The sequence below is a fragment of the Anser cygnoides genome, chromosome 19, assembly GCF_040182565.1.
Source record: "Anser cygnoides isolate HZ-2024a breed goose chromosome 19, Taihu_goose_T2T_genome, whole genome shotgun sequence".
In the NCBI taxonomy this organism is placed as follows: Eukaryota; Metazoa; Chordata; class Aves; order Anseriformes; family Anatidae; genus Anser; species Anser cygnoides.
This window is the reverse complement of record NC_089891.1, coordinates 108,332-126,154: the sequence shown is the minus strand read 5'-3', so window position 1 is coordinate 126,154 and position 17,823 is coordinate 108,332. Positions and strand designations below refer to the sequence as shown.

Sequence of the window (17,823 nt, the reverse complement as noted above, 5' to 3'; positions counted from 1 at the left end):
CTGCTACAGGCCACCTGTCAGGAAGACCAAGAGGAAGATGCCCGCTACTGATAGATAGGAGCAGCCTCATGTGCACAAGCTCTGGTCCTCATGGGGGAATTCAATCAACCTGATTATCTGTTGGGGGAACAGCACAGCAGGGCATAAGCAATCCAGGAGATTCCTGGATTGCACTGTTGATAATTTTCTTCTCCAAGTGATAGAGGAGCCTATAAGGGGAGGTGCTATGCTGGACCATCTTCCAGCAAGGAGGAATGTAAATCTCAAGGGCAGACTTGGCTACAGTGACCATGAAAAGGTGAAGTTCCAGATCCTTAGGGCAGTGAGGAGGGTGCACAGCAAAATCACTATCCTGGACTTCAGGAGAGCAAACTTTGGCCTGTTCAGGGTTCTGCTTGTTAGAGTAGCATGGGACAAAGTCCTGGGGGGAAGAGGGGCCCAGGAAAGCTGGTTGATGTTTGAAGGTCACCTCATCCAAGCTCAAGAGTGATGTGTCCCAGCAAAGAGGAGCTCAGGCAAAAATGCCAGGAGGCCTGCATGGATGAACAAGGAGCTCCTGGACAAAGTCAAACACAAAAAGGAAGCCTACAGGTGGTGTAATCAAGAACAGGTAACCTTGGATGAATAGAGATGTTCTCCGAGCAACTAGTGATCATGTTTGGAAAGCTAAAGCCCTGATAGAATTAAATCTGGCCAGGGACATAAAGGGCAACAAGAAAGACTTCTACTAAGTATGCAGTGATAAAAGGAAGACTAGGGAAAATATGGGCCCACTCCAGAAGGAAATGGAAGACCTGGTCACCCAGGATATGGAGAAGGCTTAGGTGACTTTTTTGTCTTCACCAGCAAGTGCTCTAGCCACACTATCCAAGTTGCAGGGACTGGGAGAATGAAGAACTGCCCACTGTAGGAGAAGATCAGGTCTGAAACAATCCAAGGAACCTGAATGTGCACAAGTCCATAGGACCTGATGCGATGCATATGAGGCTCCTGAGAAAACTAGCAGATGAAGTTGCTAAGCCACCATCCATCATAATTGAAAAGTTGTGGCAGTCTGTTGAAGTTCCCAGTGACTGGAAAAGGGGAAACATAACCCCCATTTTTAAAAACAGAAAAAAGGAAGGTCTGGGGAATTACAGGCCAGTTAGTCTCACATCTATTCCTGGCAAGATCATGGAGCAGATCCTCCTGGAAACCATGCTAATTCACATGGAAAACAGAGAGGTGAGTGATGACAGCCAGCATGACTTCACTAAGGACAAATCATGCCTGACAAATTTGGTGGCCTTCTATGATGGAGTTACAGCTTAGGTGGATAGGGGAAGAGCAGCTAATGTCATCTACTTTGATTTGTGCAAAGCATTTGGCACTGACCTGCATTACATCCTTATTTGTAAATTGAAGAGACATAGATTTGATGTATGGACCATTCAGTGGGTAAAGAACTGTCTGGATGGTTATACTCAAACGAGTTGCGGTCAACAGCTCAATGTCCAGGTGAAGACTGGTGACAAGTGGTGTTCTCAGGGGTCAGTGTTAGGACTGGCATGATTTAACATCTTGGTGACATGGACAGTGGGATTGAGTGCACCCTCAGCAAGTTTGCCAATGACACCAAGCCGTGTGGTACAGTCAACACACTGGAGGGAAGGGATGCCATCCAGAGGGACCTGGACAAGCTTGAGAGTTGGGCCTACATGAACCTCATGCAGTTCAACAAGGCCAAGTGCAAGGTCCTGCACCTGGGTTGGGGCAATCCCAAGCACAAATACAGGCTGGGTAGAGAATGGGCTGAGAGCGGCCCTGAGGAGAAGGACTTGGGGGTGTTGGTTGATGAAAAGCTTTACATGAGTTCTGAGGCTTGGGAAGAAGGGGAGAGAGTGCAAAGCAAGAAGCAGGGTGTGTGTCTTCAAGGATGTGAGCATGATAGGTTTGGGAGGATGGCACCTTCTCCCATCTGGGAGCTGCAGTTCCTGAAGTAAGGAATTTGGGATCCCCTTTCCTGAAATGAAGAACCTGAAGCAACCCTTGAATACATCTGCATGTGTATGTATGTGAATGAATGTATATATGAAGAGAGAGGAAATGGTTCTTCCTTCTTTACCCAGTAGCCCTCTTACAGTTCTTGAAGAATATGTTGCCATCTTTTTTGCTGCTCAAATAAGCACTTACTTAGGATAGGAAGCCATATGTGCCACCCATACAAGTGCTGACTGACTGCCCCTATGCTGTTACACACAAGGGCTCTCTCAGCATCTCCTGTCCTGTTGCCACTTGCCCATTTCCATCCAGAATATTGAGAGATGTAGGATTTCAAGCTTTGGCAGGGATGGCTGTTGGTTGGGTTCTGAGAATCACAGTTTGAAACGAAGTGGTCAATGCAGTGCTTTGACTTGATTACACTAACTTGCTTATTTTCTTAGTTAATTGATAGGCAGTAGTATTTATTTTTGTTTGATACCAATATATGTATTTCTTTTCTAAAGGAATGTTGCTGTCTTGGGCTTTTGAGCTAGACTTTTAAAGAAGTTGCTGTTCTAACTCCACTATCTGCCATTTGCAACTTCTGTGAAATTTTGCAATTAAATCCTCTATGCTTTGCATGTGGCCAAAGATAATTTTGCATTTGATGAGAAAATTAGCAGAATGGTTAAACTAGAGGAGAATAAGAAGGAAAAAGCAGCAGCAGCAGTCTTTTGAGTATCAAAAGTGGTATGACATAGAACCAAACAGAAAAAGAAAATTTTGCAAGGGAAATAGCTTTTTTGAGGGGAAAAAAAGTGCTCTGGTCTGTGTTTACATCGCTAAAACTATGTCTTTGAGTTGCATTCCACGCGGAGAGCAGGTTGAAAGGCAATGCCACCGTTTGGTCTTTGTACCCAGGATAAGAGACATGGCTGGCTGTGCTGCAGTTGCTGTGGCTGGGCAGGTCTCCTTGTCTGCACGGGGCTGCAGACAGGATCCTGGGCTTGATTTAACTATACCTGGAAATGCTTTCTGCATGGATTGTGATCTCTGCTTGCAGCTGTAGCTTGCTGTCTTGCTGAGTGTGGCCCTGGAGTAGACCTGCACTGGAAGAACTGGTGATGCTACTCTGAATCTATTTCCACTGATTCTAGCAGGCTGCCAAGTGAGTGGGGGCTGGGAAGCAAGGCAGGAAGGTAAGGGAAGAGATGGCGAGTGCAGAGAGGTGCAAACACCTTACTCATGGGGTGAGAACCTGGATCAGAGAACAATGAGAGTCAGACCCATTTGTACGTGTCATAGACATGTAACTCTGCTGGGTGTGCTAGGCCTCCATCATCCTTACATTGCTGTTTCCCTTCAACAGAGACAACCTGGGAGCGGCCGAGCAGCGTGCCTGGGACTCCAAAGAGCCCTGTGACACAGAAGAGTCCTGCAGGTACTGTTTGTTGCCATGCCTGACCACTGCCTTGGGTGAATCTCTTTCTCTACAAGTTAGCAAAGCAAATGAAAATGCTGTGATTGAATGGGATTTATATTTAATGTACACAATTGTGTGGCAGAGCAAATGTGGTGAGGCTTTCCCTTCTGACACATTTCCCTGCTGTTTCCTAACTGACACATCTTCCGGCCTGTCTGAAATGCCTGCTCTGAGCTGAGGTGGCTCCTTCCTTGGAGCAATGAGGCAGGTTGGTGGCCCAGCAAGGCACTGGAGCTGCAGGCTTCAGGAAAGAAGGACAGACTGCCTTTTCCAGTCCTGCTTTCTGCAGGCTCTTGAGAAGCAGCAGGCTGCAGGGAAACCTGAGACGGCTGTAGCTCCTTCACACAGGGAACATGGGCACAAGGAAGTCTTGTAGCATGTGGTAACTACATTTCTGTCAGCTGATAGTAATGCAGTCTAAAGAACGTTTTTTGCCAAAATTTTTCAAACTGATGCCTGTCTTTACTGGCCGAGCCAAGTGGGAAGCATGCTTTAAGGATGCACATTTTGTTGTAACCAAAGGATTCGTAACTTGGCTGTGTATCTTCATTTAAGCCTACTATGAACATTATTCTTTGCTCACTATTTTCCAAAAGTAAAGCACCCTACAGCTGTGTACGTAAATCATAAACATCTTACAAAGCTTGCTTTCTTGAAATAAACAGCCCATCTCCATTAAACCAGTGCTTTTACATAGACTAATTCTTCAAACACATAATTTTACCAGACTTGGCTATGGGAACCGTTTGAGTTTTGGTCCATTGATTGTGGTCCATCCATCACTCGGTGGGTAAGGAATTGGCTGGATGGTCATACTCAAAGAGTTGCGGTCAACAGCTCAATGTCCAAGTGGAGATCAGTAACAAGTGGTGTTCCTCAGAGGTCAATGTTGGGACTGGTACTGTTTAACATTTTTGTGGGTGACATGGACAGTGGGATTGAGTGCACCCTCAGCAGGTTTGCCAATGACACCAAGCTGTGCAATGCAGCTGACACACTGGAGGGGAGGGATTCCATTCAAAGGGACCAGGACAGACTTGAGAGTTGGGCCTGTGCAAATCTCATGAAGTTCAGCAAGGCCAAGTGTAAGGTCCTGTACCTAGGCCAAGGCAATTCCAAGCACAAATACAGGCTGGGTGGAAAACGGATTAAGAGCAGCCCTGAGGAGAAGGACTTGGGGATGTTGGTTGATGACAAGGTTGACATGAGCTGGCAGTGCGTGCTTGCAACCCAGAAAGCCGACTGCATCCTGGGCTACATCAAAAGAAGCATGGCCAGCAGGGTAAGGAAGGTGATTTTCCCCTTCTACTCTGCTCTCATAAGACCCCACCTGAAGCCCTGCATTCAGCTCTGGGATCCCCCAGCACAAGACTCTGGGACCCCCAGCACAAGAAGGACATGGAAGTATTAGGAGAGTCCAGAGGAGAGCCACAAAGATGATCAAGCGGCTGGAGAACCTCTCCTACAAAGACAGGCTGAGGGAGTTGGGGCTGTTCAGCCTGGAAAAGAAATGGCTCCGAGGAGACCCTATAGCAACTTTCCAACACCTAGAGGGAGCCTACAGGAAGGCTTTGGAGGGACTCTTTGTCAGGGAGTATAGTGAAAGGACAAGAAATAATAGCTTTAAACTAAAAGAGGGTAGGTTTACATTAGGTATAAGGAGGAAATTCTTTACTCTGAGGGTGGTGAAGCACTGGTACAGGTTGCCCAGAGATGTTGTGGCTGCCCCATCCCTGGCAGTGCCCAAGGCCAGGCTGGATGGGGCTTTGAACAACCTGGCCTGGTGGGAGGTGTTCCTGTCCATGGTAGGGGTTTGGAACTAGATGATCTTTAATGCCCCTTCCAGCCCAAACCAGTCTATGATTCTATGACTTGGGGCCTCTTTTTCTTGACTCTTCCAACTCAGTTAACTCCTGTCATAACTGCTGATAAAAGCCTGCTGCAAGATGCTGAGAGGAGAATGGGCCTGTGTGCTGATCTTCAGTAGAGTACACACATTTATATTCAATTACATGATCAGTTTTTAAAATGTGTAGTTATGCATTTGCTACCTACAGCAAGCCTGCTCACTCTTCATGTTCTTACAGTGAATGGCTACCACATTTCTGGGACGCCAGTACACCAACTAGACTCTGGTCATATGAGCCTCCGGAAAGCCAGTGGGGACCCCCAGGTAAGTTTTGGGGGAAAAAATTCAAGGAGTGGTACAAAGACATGTGGGTGTCTGCTTAAGTAGTTTAGGAGTCTGTCAGAGTAGGATATTTAGAGTAGAGGCATTTTCTCTAAAAAACTGTCAGATCAGTCAGATTCATTACATCTAGAAAAGTCAGTCTTCGTGTCTAACTGCCAAAACAATACAAAATGCCAAAATACTTTGAATTTTTGTGCCCTATCACTCCTTTCTGAAAAATCCCTCAGGCCACTTCAGTCACTGTTAACAACCCTCCAAAATTTCCTGCCCTTCTAGCCTAAAATGTGGGCCTGCCTCTCTAGATGTGCAGATCTGTCCTTGTCTTTATCTCAGTGTATTTTCTTGCAGCTTGTGGTGGTTTTACTCGGGTGGGTAGCCAAGTTCCACCACAGCTGCTCTCTCACTCCCCCTCCTCAAAGAGGAAGGGGAAGAAAATATGATGCAAAAGGGCTCAAGGGCTGAAATAAGGACGGGGAGATCACCCAGTAATTACGATGGACAAAACAGACTCAGCATAGGGAGATAGTAAGATTTATTGCCTATTACTAACAAGCTAGAGAAGTGAGAAACAAAGGAAAGAAACTAAAAACACCTTCCCCCAATCAGCCCTCTTCCACCTCCTCCTCCCAAGCAGCACAGGGGAATGGGGGTTGTGGTTAGTCTATAGCGCTTTGTCTCCGCCGTTCCTTCTCGGTCACTCTCATCCCCTGTGCTGTGGGGTCCCTCCCACGGGATGCAGTCCTTGCCGAACTGATGCGGCGTGGGCTTCCCACAGGCAGCAGCTCTTCAAGAACTGCTCCAGATATGGGTCCGTACCATGGGGTCCATCCCTCAGGAGCAAACTGCTCCAACCTGGGTCCCCCACTGGCAGCAGCTCCTGCCAGCTCACCTGCTCCTGCATGGGCTCCTCTCCACAGGCTGCAGGTCCAGCCTGGAATCTGCTCTGGCGGGGGTCCTCCACAGGCCGCAGCCTCCGTCAGTGCAGGTCCACCTGCTCCACCGTGGTCTTTTCCATGGGCTGCAGCATGGAACCCTGCTCCACCGTGGTACTCCATGGGCTGCAGGGGGACAGCATGCTTCACCATGGTCCTCATTGCAGGGGACTTTCTGCTCCGGTGCCTGGAGCACCTCTTCACTGACCTTGGTGCCTGCAAGACTGTTTCTCACTCCTCTCACTCTCCCAGCTGCTGTGAAGCAGCATTTTTTTCCCTGTCTTAAATATGCTCTCAGAGGTGCAAACAACATCGCTTATTGGCTTGGCTCTGGTCAGCAGCGGGGCCTTTACCTAATATGGGGCAGCTTCTAGATTCTTCTCACAGAAGCCACCCTTATGGCCCCCTGCTACCAAAACCTTGGCACGTAAACCCACTACACAGCTCCAGCCTTCCCTCCCAAAGACATTATTCACAAAGAATTTGTCTGAAATGTTTTTCTCAATTACTTCATCCATTTCTGTGTGTCCTTTCACAGGCCCTCCTCTGCGCCTTACATAGCCTGTGCAACACCCATCTCATCACCTCAGGCTAGTGTTCAAGATGCTGAGTCGACAGCCACTCTCCTCTGCCTGTTTGTCTAAACTTTTACTAAATATCCTTGCACTTTTCATTGCACCACCTCTTGTCTCCAGGAGAGTATTCCCTGCATTTCGTCATATGCCACAGGCCCCTCTTCCAGCTCCAGCCCTGAAACTCTTCATTCTCAGCCAAAACTGCAACAGTTGAATAGGTACTAGGTAGCACTTTTGTGCTTCCCTGCCTGCTGGCTCTTTTTCCCTGGTAGTACAGGACCTGAGTTCTCTTTTTCATTTCTCTGTTAACTGCTAGGTTCTCCTGTAGTGCAACTATTTAAATACTGACAGTGAAATGCACGTTTTGTGTGCAGTTACCATGCCGAACTGGATTGCCTGTTGCTCTTAGTGTCCCTCTGTTTTCTTGATCTAAATTTTGTGTTGTCTGCTCACTGTCCCCCTTTGCCTTCACCCTCTTTCTTGTCCATGGCCTGCTAGGTACTGGCCTTCACTGTTGCCCCATCACACCACGGGTGCTCTTTCAGCTGAGCCAGTATTTCTGGTTTTACTTTCCTAGTGGATTCATGACATCTCCTGTGATATAGTCTGTCATTTCAGGTTCCCTGTTCTTTCCACATCCATTACAAACATTTCACATTTAATTCCTACACTGCTTCTTCTCTGAGCAGTTTACACAGACTAGAGACAGAGCACATGGAAACCTAAACGAGCTCAAAACCATTTTAAAAGCTGACATAGTGCATTACTGTACAACCCTGTCCACACGCCTGCTGTGTCTCCCTCAGAGAGCCCAAATAAATTTGCAAGGTGTGACTTCTCTTTAAAAAAAGCAATATTAATCCTTGTGCAACAAATCTCATTTCTCAAGATATCTGCTATACATGTATCTTGGTACACAGGTCAGATTAACTGACTCCCCCAAAACCTTATTTCTAACATTTGCCTCTTTTATGGTGCTGAGTCTCACTCAAGTTCACCTGTTTGCCTAAAGTCATCTTTTTGCTCAGATTCACATTTGAGGTACACATGGAGTCTATTTTCATGCACTGCTTTGCTTAGCTGACTCAACCATCACACTGACAAAAATTCTTTTCATGCTTTCTTTCATTCACTTCAGAAGCCTCCATGATACTTTATTTACATTGCTCTTACATTACCAGCTTTCCCAAACTGAAGTCCTGGCCTCATTTGTGCTTTGAACTTTTAACTAGTTTTGCATCTGTAACTAGCTGCTGGTTGCATTAATACTAAGAGAAGCTTATGTCCACACCCATGTGGGAGCCTGCTGTTCCTGGGAGCTGTGGATGCTTTTGCAGAAGAGTCCTTAGTAAGGAAAACATCTGACCATATTGCTGTTGGTTGCAAGAAGGTGTTTTTCTAGTGCTGTTCTCTAGGCCTTTAGACTCTTCTACAGACTGGCCTGTTCCTCTCCTACCTCTGTCTTGGGCCATCCCAAGCTGCTCTGCCTTGACTGCCTCCTTGCCTGTTCTTGGCACAGGCTTTCTCCTGCTGGAGAGCAGCTTCCAGACATTCTCCAGGGCGCTTAGACCCGGGCAGCAGCCATCATGCAAGCAAATGCTGGCAAGATCCCTAGGGCAAGCTGAGCTACATTTCTTGGAAACAGGTCAAGGGGGAAAAAGCCACAACTGAGAACAAAACAGAACTGTACTGTGCTGGGCACAGGGCCAGGCATCGCTTACAGCTTCCTAGAGAGCAGCTAAATGCTGCTGGTTCAGGTTGTCACAACCAGCACAAATGGAGCAGCAGAACTGCCTGGCTGGTGTGTTGCAGGCCAGCAGCAGGCCGGTGTGAAACCTCACATATTCAGCCCTGGTCACTTCGCTGTTGACGTGACTTCAGCTGGACATTAAATTTCAAGTTGTAGCTCAAAGGAAATGCTATGTTCAGGGGCTTCAGCACAGCCCTGGCCCAAGCTAGCTCAGATACATTCCCCTCTACCCCACTAAGAGTATCCCCAGTCGTCCCCATAGTCTTCATAGCGGGTGGCAATCCCCAGAACACAGGAGCAATGGGAGGGGGCCAGAGCAGTGTGGGGGCCACAGCACAGGACCACGATGGTGGCGGCAGCTCACGTGGGCTCGCACGCAGTGGAGCGGATCCTGCCGCCTCCGAGCAGACAGCCCGGCTGTGACACACACCATGCTGCTCTCACGCCCAGGCGGCGGGGCTGCGCGCACGGCGAGCAGCACGGCGTGCACTGCGTGCGCTGTGCTGGGCGCGCCCGCGTTGCCGCCGCAGCGCCGACTCTGCCCCCGGCCGCTCCCTCCGGAGCGGCGCGGCGGGGGCGAGAGGCGGAGCGCCGGAACGGTGTCGCCCCGAGGGCTTGGGCGGGAGGCGGTGGGGCCGGCGGCCCGCCTCAGTGGCTGGCAGCGGGCTCCGCCGCCCGGCCCGGCCCGGCCCGGCCCGGCCCGCCATTGGCCGCGGCGAAGGGGCGCGGCCCTGCCGGACGGCAGCGCCGCCTCCAGCTCCTGTGCCGTGCCGTACCGTGCCATGGAGTCGGCCTAGCGCCCACCTCGCACGGCTCGCGCCCGCCATGCTAGGCTCCGAGAGCGCCCTTGACGATGCGCCCCACTTTTCTCCACAGACCCCGGGGTCCCCGGCGGCGCCGCGGAGGCAGAGCAAGGAAAGCAGCCTGACGGTGAGTGCCGCCGCGCCGGGGTGGGCTGCCGGCCCCCTGGGGTGGCCGCGAGTCGCCTTGCTGAGCGCTCGGAGGCGGACGGGGCCGAGGGGTCTGCGCTGCGCGCCGCCGTCGACGGGCGCCACGCCCTCGGGGTGAGGGAGGGGCGGGTCGGTGGCGGCCGCCTCGTCAGCCGGGGCCGGAGCGCTTGGGGCTGATCCCGGGGCAGCGCGGCAGGAACGCGTCGAGGGCACCTGCGCCTGGCGCCGTGCCCGGCTGTGCCTTCCTAGCCCAGGGGTGCTAGGCGCTCCGGCGTCGTGGCCGTAGGGCGAGCGGAGGCGAAGAGCCAGGCTGCCGGAGGTGGCCGGTGGAAGGACGGGTCGTGTTGCAGGGAGGAAGTTCCGGATGGACTTCAGGAGCAGATTCTTCGCCACGAGTAGTTTTGCTGTGTTTAAGTACTAAGTCAGGGCCCTGAGAAGTCTTGGGATTTCCACCGAAAGGGTGGAACTCCACCTAGAACGGTCCTTGTGGGTCCCTTCCAATTCAGGAAGTTCTGTTCAGTTGTTTTCATCCTTGGAGATTTTCAGAGTGCACATTCCTGCGTGATTTTTCCCTTCGATTCTAGTGATTCTGGGATGACCAGGAGGTAAGAAAATAACTGAAAAAGGGAACAGGCATTCTCTAAAGATTCTGGCTGTGAATCAGGTGTCCTGAGAAAATTTACTATGCTTTTAACCGTTCTTCCCCTCTCCCTGAAATAGCCTGAATAGTTGGAGAAGCACTGAAAGGATAGAAAAATGCGGGAGATGGGTCGTTGCCCTGCTAGAGAACAATTTTTGTCATTTCAAAGGCATCAAAGGTATTTTTCTATGCCATAGCAGCTGAAGATTTCTGATACAGGCTAAGATTTTAGGTATCAGTATGAAATTACTGAAACATTGCTTTTCATAATAATAATTAAATATAGTTGGTTCAGTTAAGATGTTCTCAGTATCGGGTTTATAAATCTTAATATATTTTGTATGAGTGATGACCTCATCTGGAACACAGTGTGCAATTCTGGACTCCTCAGTACATGACAGATGTTTAAAAACAGGAAGGATATCAAACTAATGGAAGTGGCTGGAAGTACAATGGTTTATTTAAAAGGATATAATAAAGATAAATAAGAAGGTAAATGAATTGCTGTGATAAAGGAGAGGGAATAAGCATGCTTGTAATTGTGAGCATTGCCAAGGTATAAAATCCAAGACAACAAAAGGAATGTTATAATTTTAATGTTTAATGTTATATATTATGGTTAACTGTTACTACAGGAAGGAGGCTATTGTCTGCATTGTTACATACAGCTTGTTGATTTGTCCCTTGGTGAGTATGATTCCCTGGGTTTCTGGTGACAGGAGCAAGGGTTTGGAAGGAGCATGCTCAGGTTTCCCCTTCTAAGTGCAGCGCAGGTCAGTCATTGCCACATAGCAACATTTTTCAGGAAAAAAAACAGATACGCTGTTGAGGATTCTTTTTATCAAAATCAGTTGTTAAACATTAGAAGATGTACTGTTAATTAGAGTATTGAGAGTGTGGTATGTCATGAAGTGAATATGAATCTGTTGGTTTGGGCAGATTGGCAAATGTCGTGGGGAATCTGCTGATCTGCTGTAGGGTCTCCAGGTGGCTGGGATTGGGAATGTGTCTGAGCCACCTAATGTACTCTCAGCCTCCTCCCTGTCAGGGTGAGAGGGGTAGGAGCAAACCACAAGCTGAATATCTTGGCCAGAGGGTTGGGACGTGGCTTTCGGGTAGATTGCACTGTAATGCAAGAGCAACATAAAAGCGAGAGTGCCTGTGTTTCTGAAATACTTGCTGCTTACAGGGTGAAGACTTAGGCTTTTCACTGTCATGTTTGTTGGCCTGTGTGCCATCTGGTAGCATCTACAAAGCAATAAAGTGTTGTGTGTTATGTAAGGATCCCTGTGTGTGCCTTTCTCCAACAGAAGTCCAAAGCTTTCGAGTATAATGAATCAGAGAGGCCAAAAACAATCTAATTTTAACAGCTGATTACTCCAAGCCATTGCCTGCATCAAGGAAGCATTGTTAAAAACAGCATTCTCATATGGACTGTAGAGCAATGTAAATTCCCTCCCCCCCTCCGTTATGTTTGTTCTGCACTGCTCCAGCTGACTTTGGGATACTCTGGTTAGCAGAGCTTCAGGGTATGTTCCTGACTGGTTCAATGTTTTTTCTTGGTCTGTAGCAGTGCTCAGGCAGAACCTCTTCTTGCAAAGAGGAGTTTGGTCATTAACTTCGGAGTTCTCAATCCAGCAAACTCCACCTAAACAGAAACCCTGTGATAGGTAAGTTGCAAACATCAGATAATGACACTTGATCAGCAGCTGTAGCCTCGCAGAGGAGTGGGACTTAGTTACTGACTTTCTAGGAATGCAAGTGCCTTCTCTACATTCAGAGTGCAGTTTGGGAGAATGACTTATTCTTGCTTCTGGAAATCCTGAAGGCAGGTGTGGTCCGGAGTGTTTCAACAAGATGAAGGATATGATGATTTTGGTAAACAGCTATTACCAACACTAAGAGTCTGTTTTCTCTGGAAAGGAAGCCCCTGATGAGTTGTATCATAGACTGTTATGAAACTGACATTTGCATAAATTGTTGATGCTCACTTAGGAAGCAGAAGTGCAGGTCTGTGGTTTGCATTGATTTTGCAGTGACTTTCAAGGTTCAGTCGTTAGTTTTAGCCGGGATGGTTTGCTGTCTGCCTTCTGAAGAGATAACCCTCTGGACAAGAATTACCTGTGAAAGCTGAGGTTCATGTAGCGGAGGTGAGGGAGAGTTAAATGGAAAAGGTAGAATGGGATACCATGTCCTGGGAGAATAGAGTTGTGTTTCATTTAAAAAACTTTCTGAATATATCTGATGATGCAGTGATTTAGCATCAGGCAAAAGACCATCAGTGGGACTGATCTGGTGAACCAGTGTTTTTTTTCATCCGTCTTTCCTTTTAGAAACAACAAAAGGAATATTTCAGAGAGAGGTTTGTGAGGGGAATGAGATGTGGGGATGAGAGCTAATGGCCTTGTCCTGCTCCGCGCCTGCCCAGTCATCCCTGTCCTGCTGAGATACATTGTGAAGTTTTAGAAATGTTTGGAAATTCAAGTCGAAGACTTCTTGTTTAAGTGTAGGAAAATCTGGTGATGAAAGGAAAGAAAGAGTCATAAGATTTTCTAGACAATTGTTTATTGTTTTAGTAATATTTCTAGAGTTTTGAAAATTGTCATGCTTCCTCAGGGACTTAATGTAGGAAAGTGTAAGTTAACTTTACTGCACAAATAATCTTTTTTCTTTGCTTGTTTTTTTTAGGATTTCAAAAGCTTCTGCATTGTACTTCTTAAATTCTGACACCAGTTTCCTTCTGGATGTGGTACTAAACGTAACTGATGTTTTCCAGCCAATTCAGCATCATTTCTATATAGTTAAGCATAAACTTCTGAGCAGTGAAGAATGTTTGATTTACTAAGAAAACTTTGAATCGGAGAATGCTCTTTGAGAAAGACATGAATTTAACCCTACTTTCATCACCTGTTGATCTGTACTCACTATTTCTCTTCCTGCCGTGTACATGGAAGTAGTGTGGTGCATTCAGTCCATATCAGTGGGACACCTTCACCTCTCCGAGTGTGGGAATTTCTGGTGATTTTATTTATTTATTCAGCATATCAGTGACGTAACAGTCTTAGTAAGTAGCTTCCAACTGACACAGGTTTAGTTTTTGTCAGGCATGTGCCATTTTTAGCAGGAAATATGAATTTCCATTGCAGTTTCCTTTCTCAACTAGCATTGTATGTGCTTCTTGCCATCTGTCACATCTGTGTCTTGATGTGCACAGAGGGGTGATGCCCAGTCATCTGGTGAAGGTTGCAAAATACAATTAGGAGGTGCATTCCACGCTGCTCCTTTTCATCTCTTGTGACAATGTTGTGCCCTAGAAATCTGCCTTGAAAGCATTATTGTCTTGATGGCAAGCATTGGTCCTTTGCCAGTAGAAATAAATGATCTTGGTCCACACAAAACTTCATTCAGTAGCATATTTCCATGGGGGACATTCCTTGACATTCTCTGCAGTAAGAGGATAATCTGATAGATGGAAACCAGAATAGATTCTTTCACCATTGCAGTATTGATGCTCATGACTGGAGATGTGAATTGTTGCCAGTGTCTCTAAAACCTCCAGACAATCTTTTCACCTCTTTTGCTTTCTGCTGCTGCCTATTTTTAACTTGAGGCACAACCTAAGTAACTGTAGCATGGCAACCCGCTCTTAGGAGGCGGTACCTTGTCCTGGAGACTCATGAGGAGTGTTGTGTAAGCACATGCTGTAGCTGTGTGCAGGGCAGCGTTTCATGCACACTGTGTCTGTCACCAAAGTTTTATTCAGTGAGTGCGAGATGCAATATCAAAGCCAGAAAGTGTTTAAAACTGTGCCTCCCATCCCATTCCTCAACATGGTTACATATAACATTTTCGTTGCTAGCAATATTTTACATTCTTTGTCTTTTGCTACCGGATGACCTGCTGTCTTTCATACTTACACCAAGCAGTTCACCTCTATAACAGAGCAGTTGTGTGTAGGTTTTGAGGTCATTTTACGTTTTAAGGCAAAAATATGATATATCGTTTTATTTGAGAAATGGTCAGCAGGGAAGTATGCTAAGGTACAAGAGCAGCCTGTGATTAGCAATAACATGGAATTTGGCAATCTGTGAAGTCAAGCAGAGACATAATGTTGTCTGCAAAGTATGTTGTCCTTGTGTGTCTTTTTGGTACTGATCCAGGCTGGTGCTTGTTAGACACTGTCTGAAGCTAGTGATTTGCTTAGGGTCTTTGGCTGCTATTTTTAAGACCTTTGCACTGATCTATCTGAAACTTCCTGATGGGGTGAGAGTTGCTGACCTCTCCTTGCAGGGTGTTGAACTAGTGTACGCTGGCAGCCCCTTGCACCTGAACTTTCCAGTGCCCAAGATCTTCTCAGCAAACCTCTACTTGGGCTGGCCACAAACAGAGGGGAGTTGTGGGCTCCTCTCTGTGGCTGGGCTATTTCCAGGGGATGGTGGACTCCGCTTGCAGGCTTTTAGAACTGGTCCGTGGATGGAGAAGGGAAGGTAACTCAGCCTACCTAACCAAAAAAACAGGACAAGATAGGCTTGCAGTGCTGTCTTGAGATGACTGAGCTGACAAGGAACAGGAAAATGTTAGCTGAGGCAGGTTTACTCAGTAAACCATTCCTCAGAGATAGGCTTAGTGCTGGAGGCTATGTGGTGAGAGAGATCAGCATGGGATAATGCAGGTGCCCCTCACTGCACCATTCGCTCTGAACTGAGCCAGAGTTTTATGATCTGTGACACTTTGGGTGGCGGAGTGTGAAGGAACTGTGTGTTTTCACCTGCTCCTATTGTCCAGGGTAGATGGATGTTGGTAACATGTGGCCTGGGTCCTGAGCCTGCTTTGAAATAAGAATTGGCATGCTCTGTAAAGAATGAATGACCCTTCTGAAGAAGGAGGTTGGAGAAAGATGTTGGATTGTGTACAGGACAGCCACTGAAACTTTGGTGCAGGCAAACAGTGGAAGAGTCAATGTGGATTTGCAGGAACAGTTTTGTATCAGCTAAAGGCATTGCTGCATTGATATGGTGTGGTGGGTTTATACAGAGTCAGCTCTTCATAACAGGGTGCTGTGTCCTTTTTGATCCCTTTTGAATAGTCCAAAGGCAGATTCACGACCTATAAGCATTAGGTTTAGGTCTGCCTGTGCAGCTGTGATAGCCCTGCCCAAATCCTTTCTTGGTTTTCCCTTGAATATTAAGTAATTCGAATTACTTACAGAGTCGAAGGGGGAAGGGGCTAAAACCAGGCACGCCGGTGAAGACCTAAGGGAAGGTACGCTAGAATCAGAGGGGCTGGGTGCCAGTGAGGTCCTTCGGGCAGATCCACAAGGTGCTGAGTGTAAGGAGACGCACCTGAAGTGCTTCTACACGAACGCACGCAGTATGAGGAATAAAATGGATGAGCTAGAAGTCCTGGCCCAGTCCTGCAACTACGATATCATCGGCATAAGCGAAACCTGGTGGGATGAGTCCTGTGACTGGGGTGTTGCGATAGATGGTTACAGGCTCTTCAGGAGGGACAGGCAGGGTAGGCGAGGTGGTGGGGTGGCGATATATGTGAAGCAGGGGCTGGACTGTGTGGAACTTCAGGTCGGCGATGGCAAAGTTGAGAGCCTCTGGGTAAGGATCAAGGGACGAACGAATAAAGGGGATGTCGTTGTGGGAGTCTATTACAGACTGCCTGGCCAGGACGATAGCGCCGATAAATTATTCTTTACAGAACTAAGAGAGGCCTCGAGATTAACTCCCCTTGTCCTTATGGGGGACTTCAACTTGCCAGACGTTAACTGGGAGTGCCACACGGCTGACACGAGCAAGTCCAGGAGGTTCATGAAGCACCTAGATGATAACTTCTTGGTGCAGGTGCTAACGGAGCCAACTAGGAAAGGTGCCCTCCTAGACCTGTTGCTAGAAAACAGAGAGGGTCTGGTGGGAGATGTGGTGATTGGTGGCCGCCTTGGTCAAAGCGACCATGAAGTGGTTGAGTTCAAAATTTACGGTGACAGAAGGAAAAGTGCCACCAAAACCTCATCCCTAGATATGGGGAAAGCGGACTTCAGGCTGCTCAGGGAACTAGTCAGCAAGGTCCCCTGGGAAACTGCTCTTGAAGGCCTCGATGTCCACCAGTGCTGGTCATTCTTTAAACGATGCCTCCTAGAAGCACAAGATCAAGCAATTCCTAAATATCGCAAGTCAGGCAGGTGGGGCAGGAGGCCGGCATGGCTGACCAGGAACATTCTAATGGAGATCAGGCGGAAACAGAGAGTGTTTCGCTACTGGAAGGAGGGCCAGGTGTCATGGAAAGAATACAGGGATGCTGTTCGTGTTTGTAGGCAGAAAATTCGTGTGGCCAAAGCACACCTAGAGTTGAAGCTGGCTGTGTCTGTGAGAGAAAATAAAAAGGGCTTTTTCAGATATGTGAATGGAAAAAGGAGAACTAAAGAATACATAGGGCCGCTCCTTGATAGGGAAGGTCTCCTCACAGACAATGACACAGGCAAAGCAGAGACGCTTAACGCCTTCTTTGCCTCTGTCTTCAATGCCGATGATGGGCTTCGGGACCCAGGGTGCCCTGAGCTAGAGGACCGGGACGGTGGGGATGACAAACTCCCAACCGACCCTGAACGTGTGCGGGATTTGCTACTCCACCTGGATCCCTACAAGTCCATGGGTCCGGATGGGATTCATCCCCGGGTGCTGAAAGAGCTGGCGGACGTCATCGCGGAACCTCTCTCAATTATTTTTCAACGATCCTGGGAATTTGGAGAGGTCCCGGTAGACTGGAAGCTGGCAAATGTTGTGCCGATTTACAAGAAGGGTCAGAAAGAAGACCCTAGCAATTACAGGCCTGTCAGTCTCACGTCAGTGCCTGGTAAAATCATGGAGAAGATGGTTCTCGAACTTATTGAGGTGCACCTGGGGGACAAAGCAGTCATTGGTCCCAGCCAGCATGGGTTTGTGAAGGGCAGGTCCTGCCTAACTAACCTGATTTCCTTTTATGATAAGATCACCCGTATGATGGACCAAGGGAAACCAGCTGATGTGATTTTTTTGGACTTCAGCAAGGCTTTTGACACGGTTTCCCATAGGATCCTACTGGACAAAATGTCCACCATACAGCTAAATAAAAACATCATACGATGGGTGAGCAATTGGCTAACGGGCAGGGCCCAAAGGGTTATGGTAAATGGGGCTGCGTCAGGCTGGCGGGCGGTCACCAGTGGGGTCCCTCAAGGCTCCATTTTAGGGCCGGTACTTTTCAATATTTTTATAAACGATCTGGATGTAGGAATAGAAGGTATTTTGAGCAAGTTTGCTGATGACACCAAACTTGGAGGAGTTGTGGACTCG

The 17,823-nt window shown here is 47.9% G+C and overlaps 1 protein-coding gene across 4 annotated transcripts in view; it reads left to right on the top strand.

Annotated features, from left to right (window-relative positions):
- The window catches only part of GAS7 (growth arrest specific 7), a 117,319-nt gene that overhangs the window by 59,076 nt on the left and 40,420 nt on the right, over nt 1-17,823 (top strand). For all 4 annotated transcript variants that reach the window (XM_048054954.2, XM_048054953.2, XM_048054956.2 and 1 more), the window contains exons 3-5: nt 3,332-3,403; nt 5,533-5,618; nt 9,770-9,823. In XM_048054954.2, the coding sequence (XP_047910911.1) occupies nt 3,332-3,403; nt 5,533-5,618; nt 9,770-9,823 (212 nt within the window). The remainder of the gene's footprint in view (nt 1-3,331; nt 3,404-5,532; nt 5,619-9,769; nt 9,824-17,823) is intronic.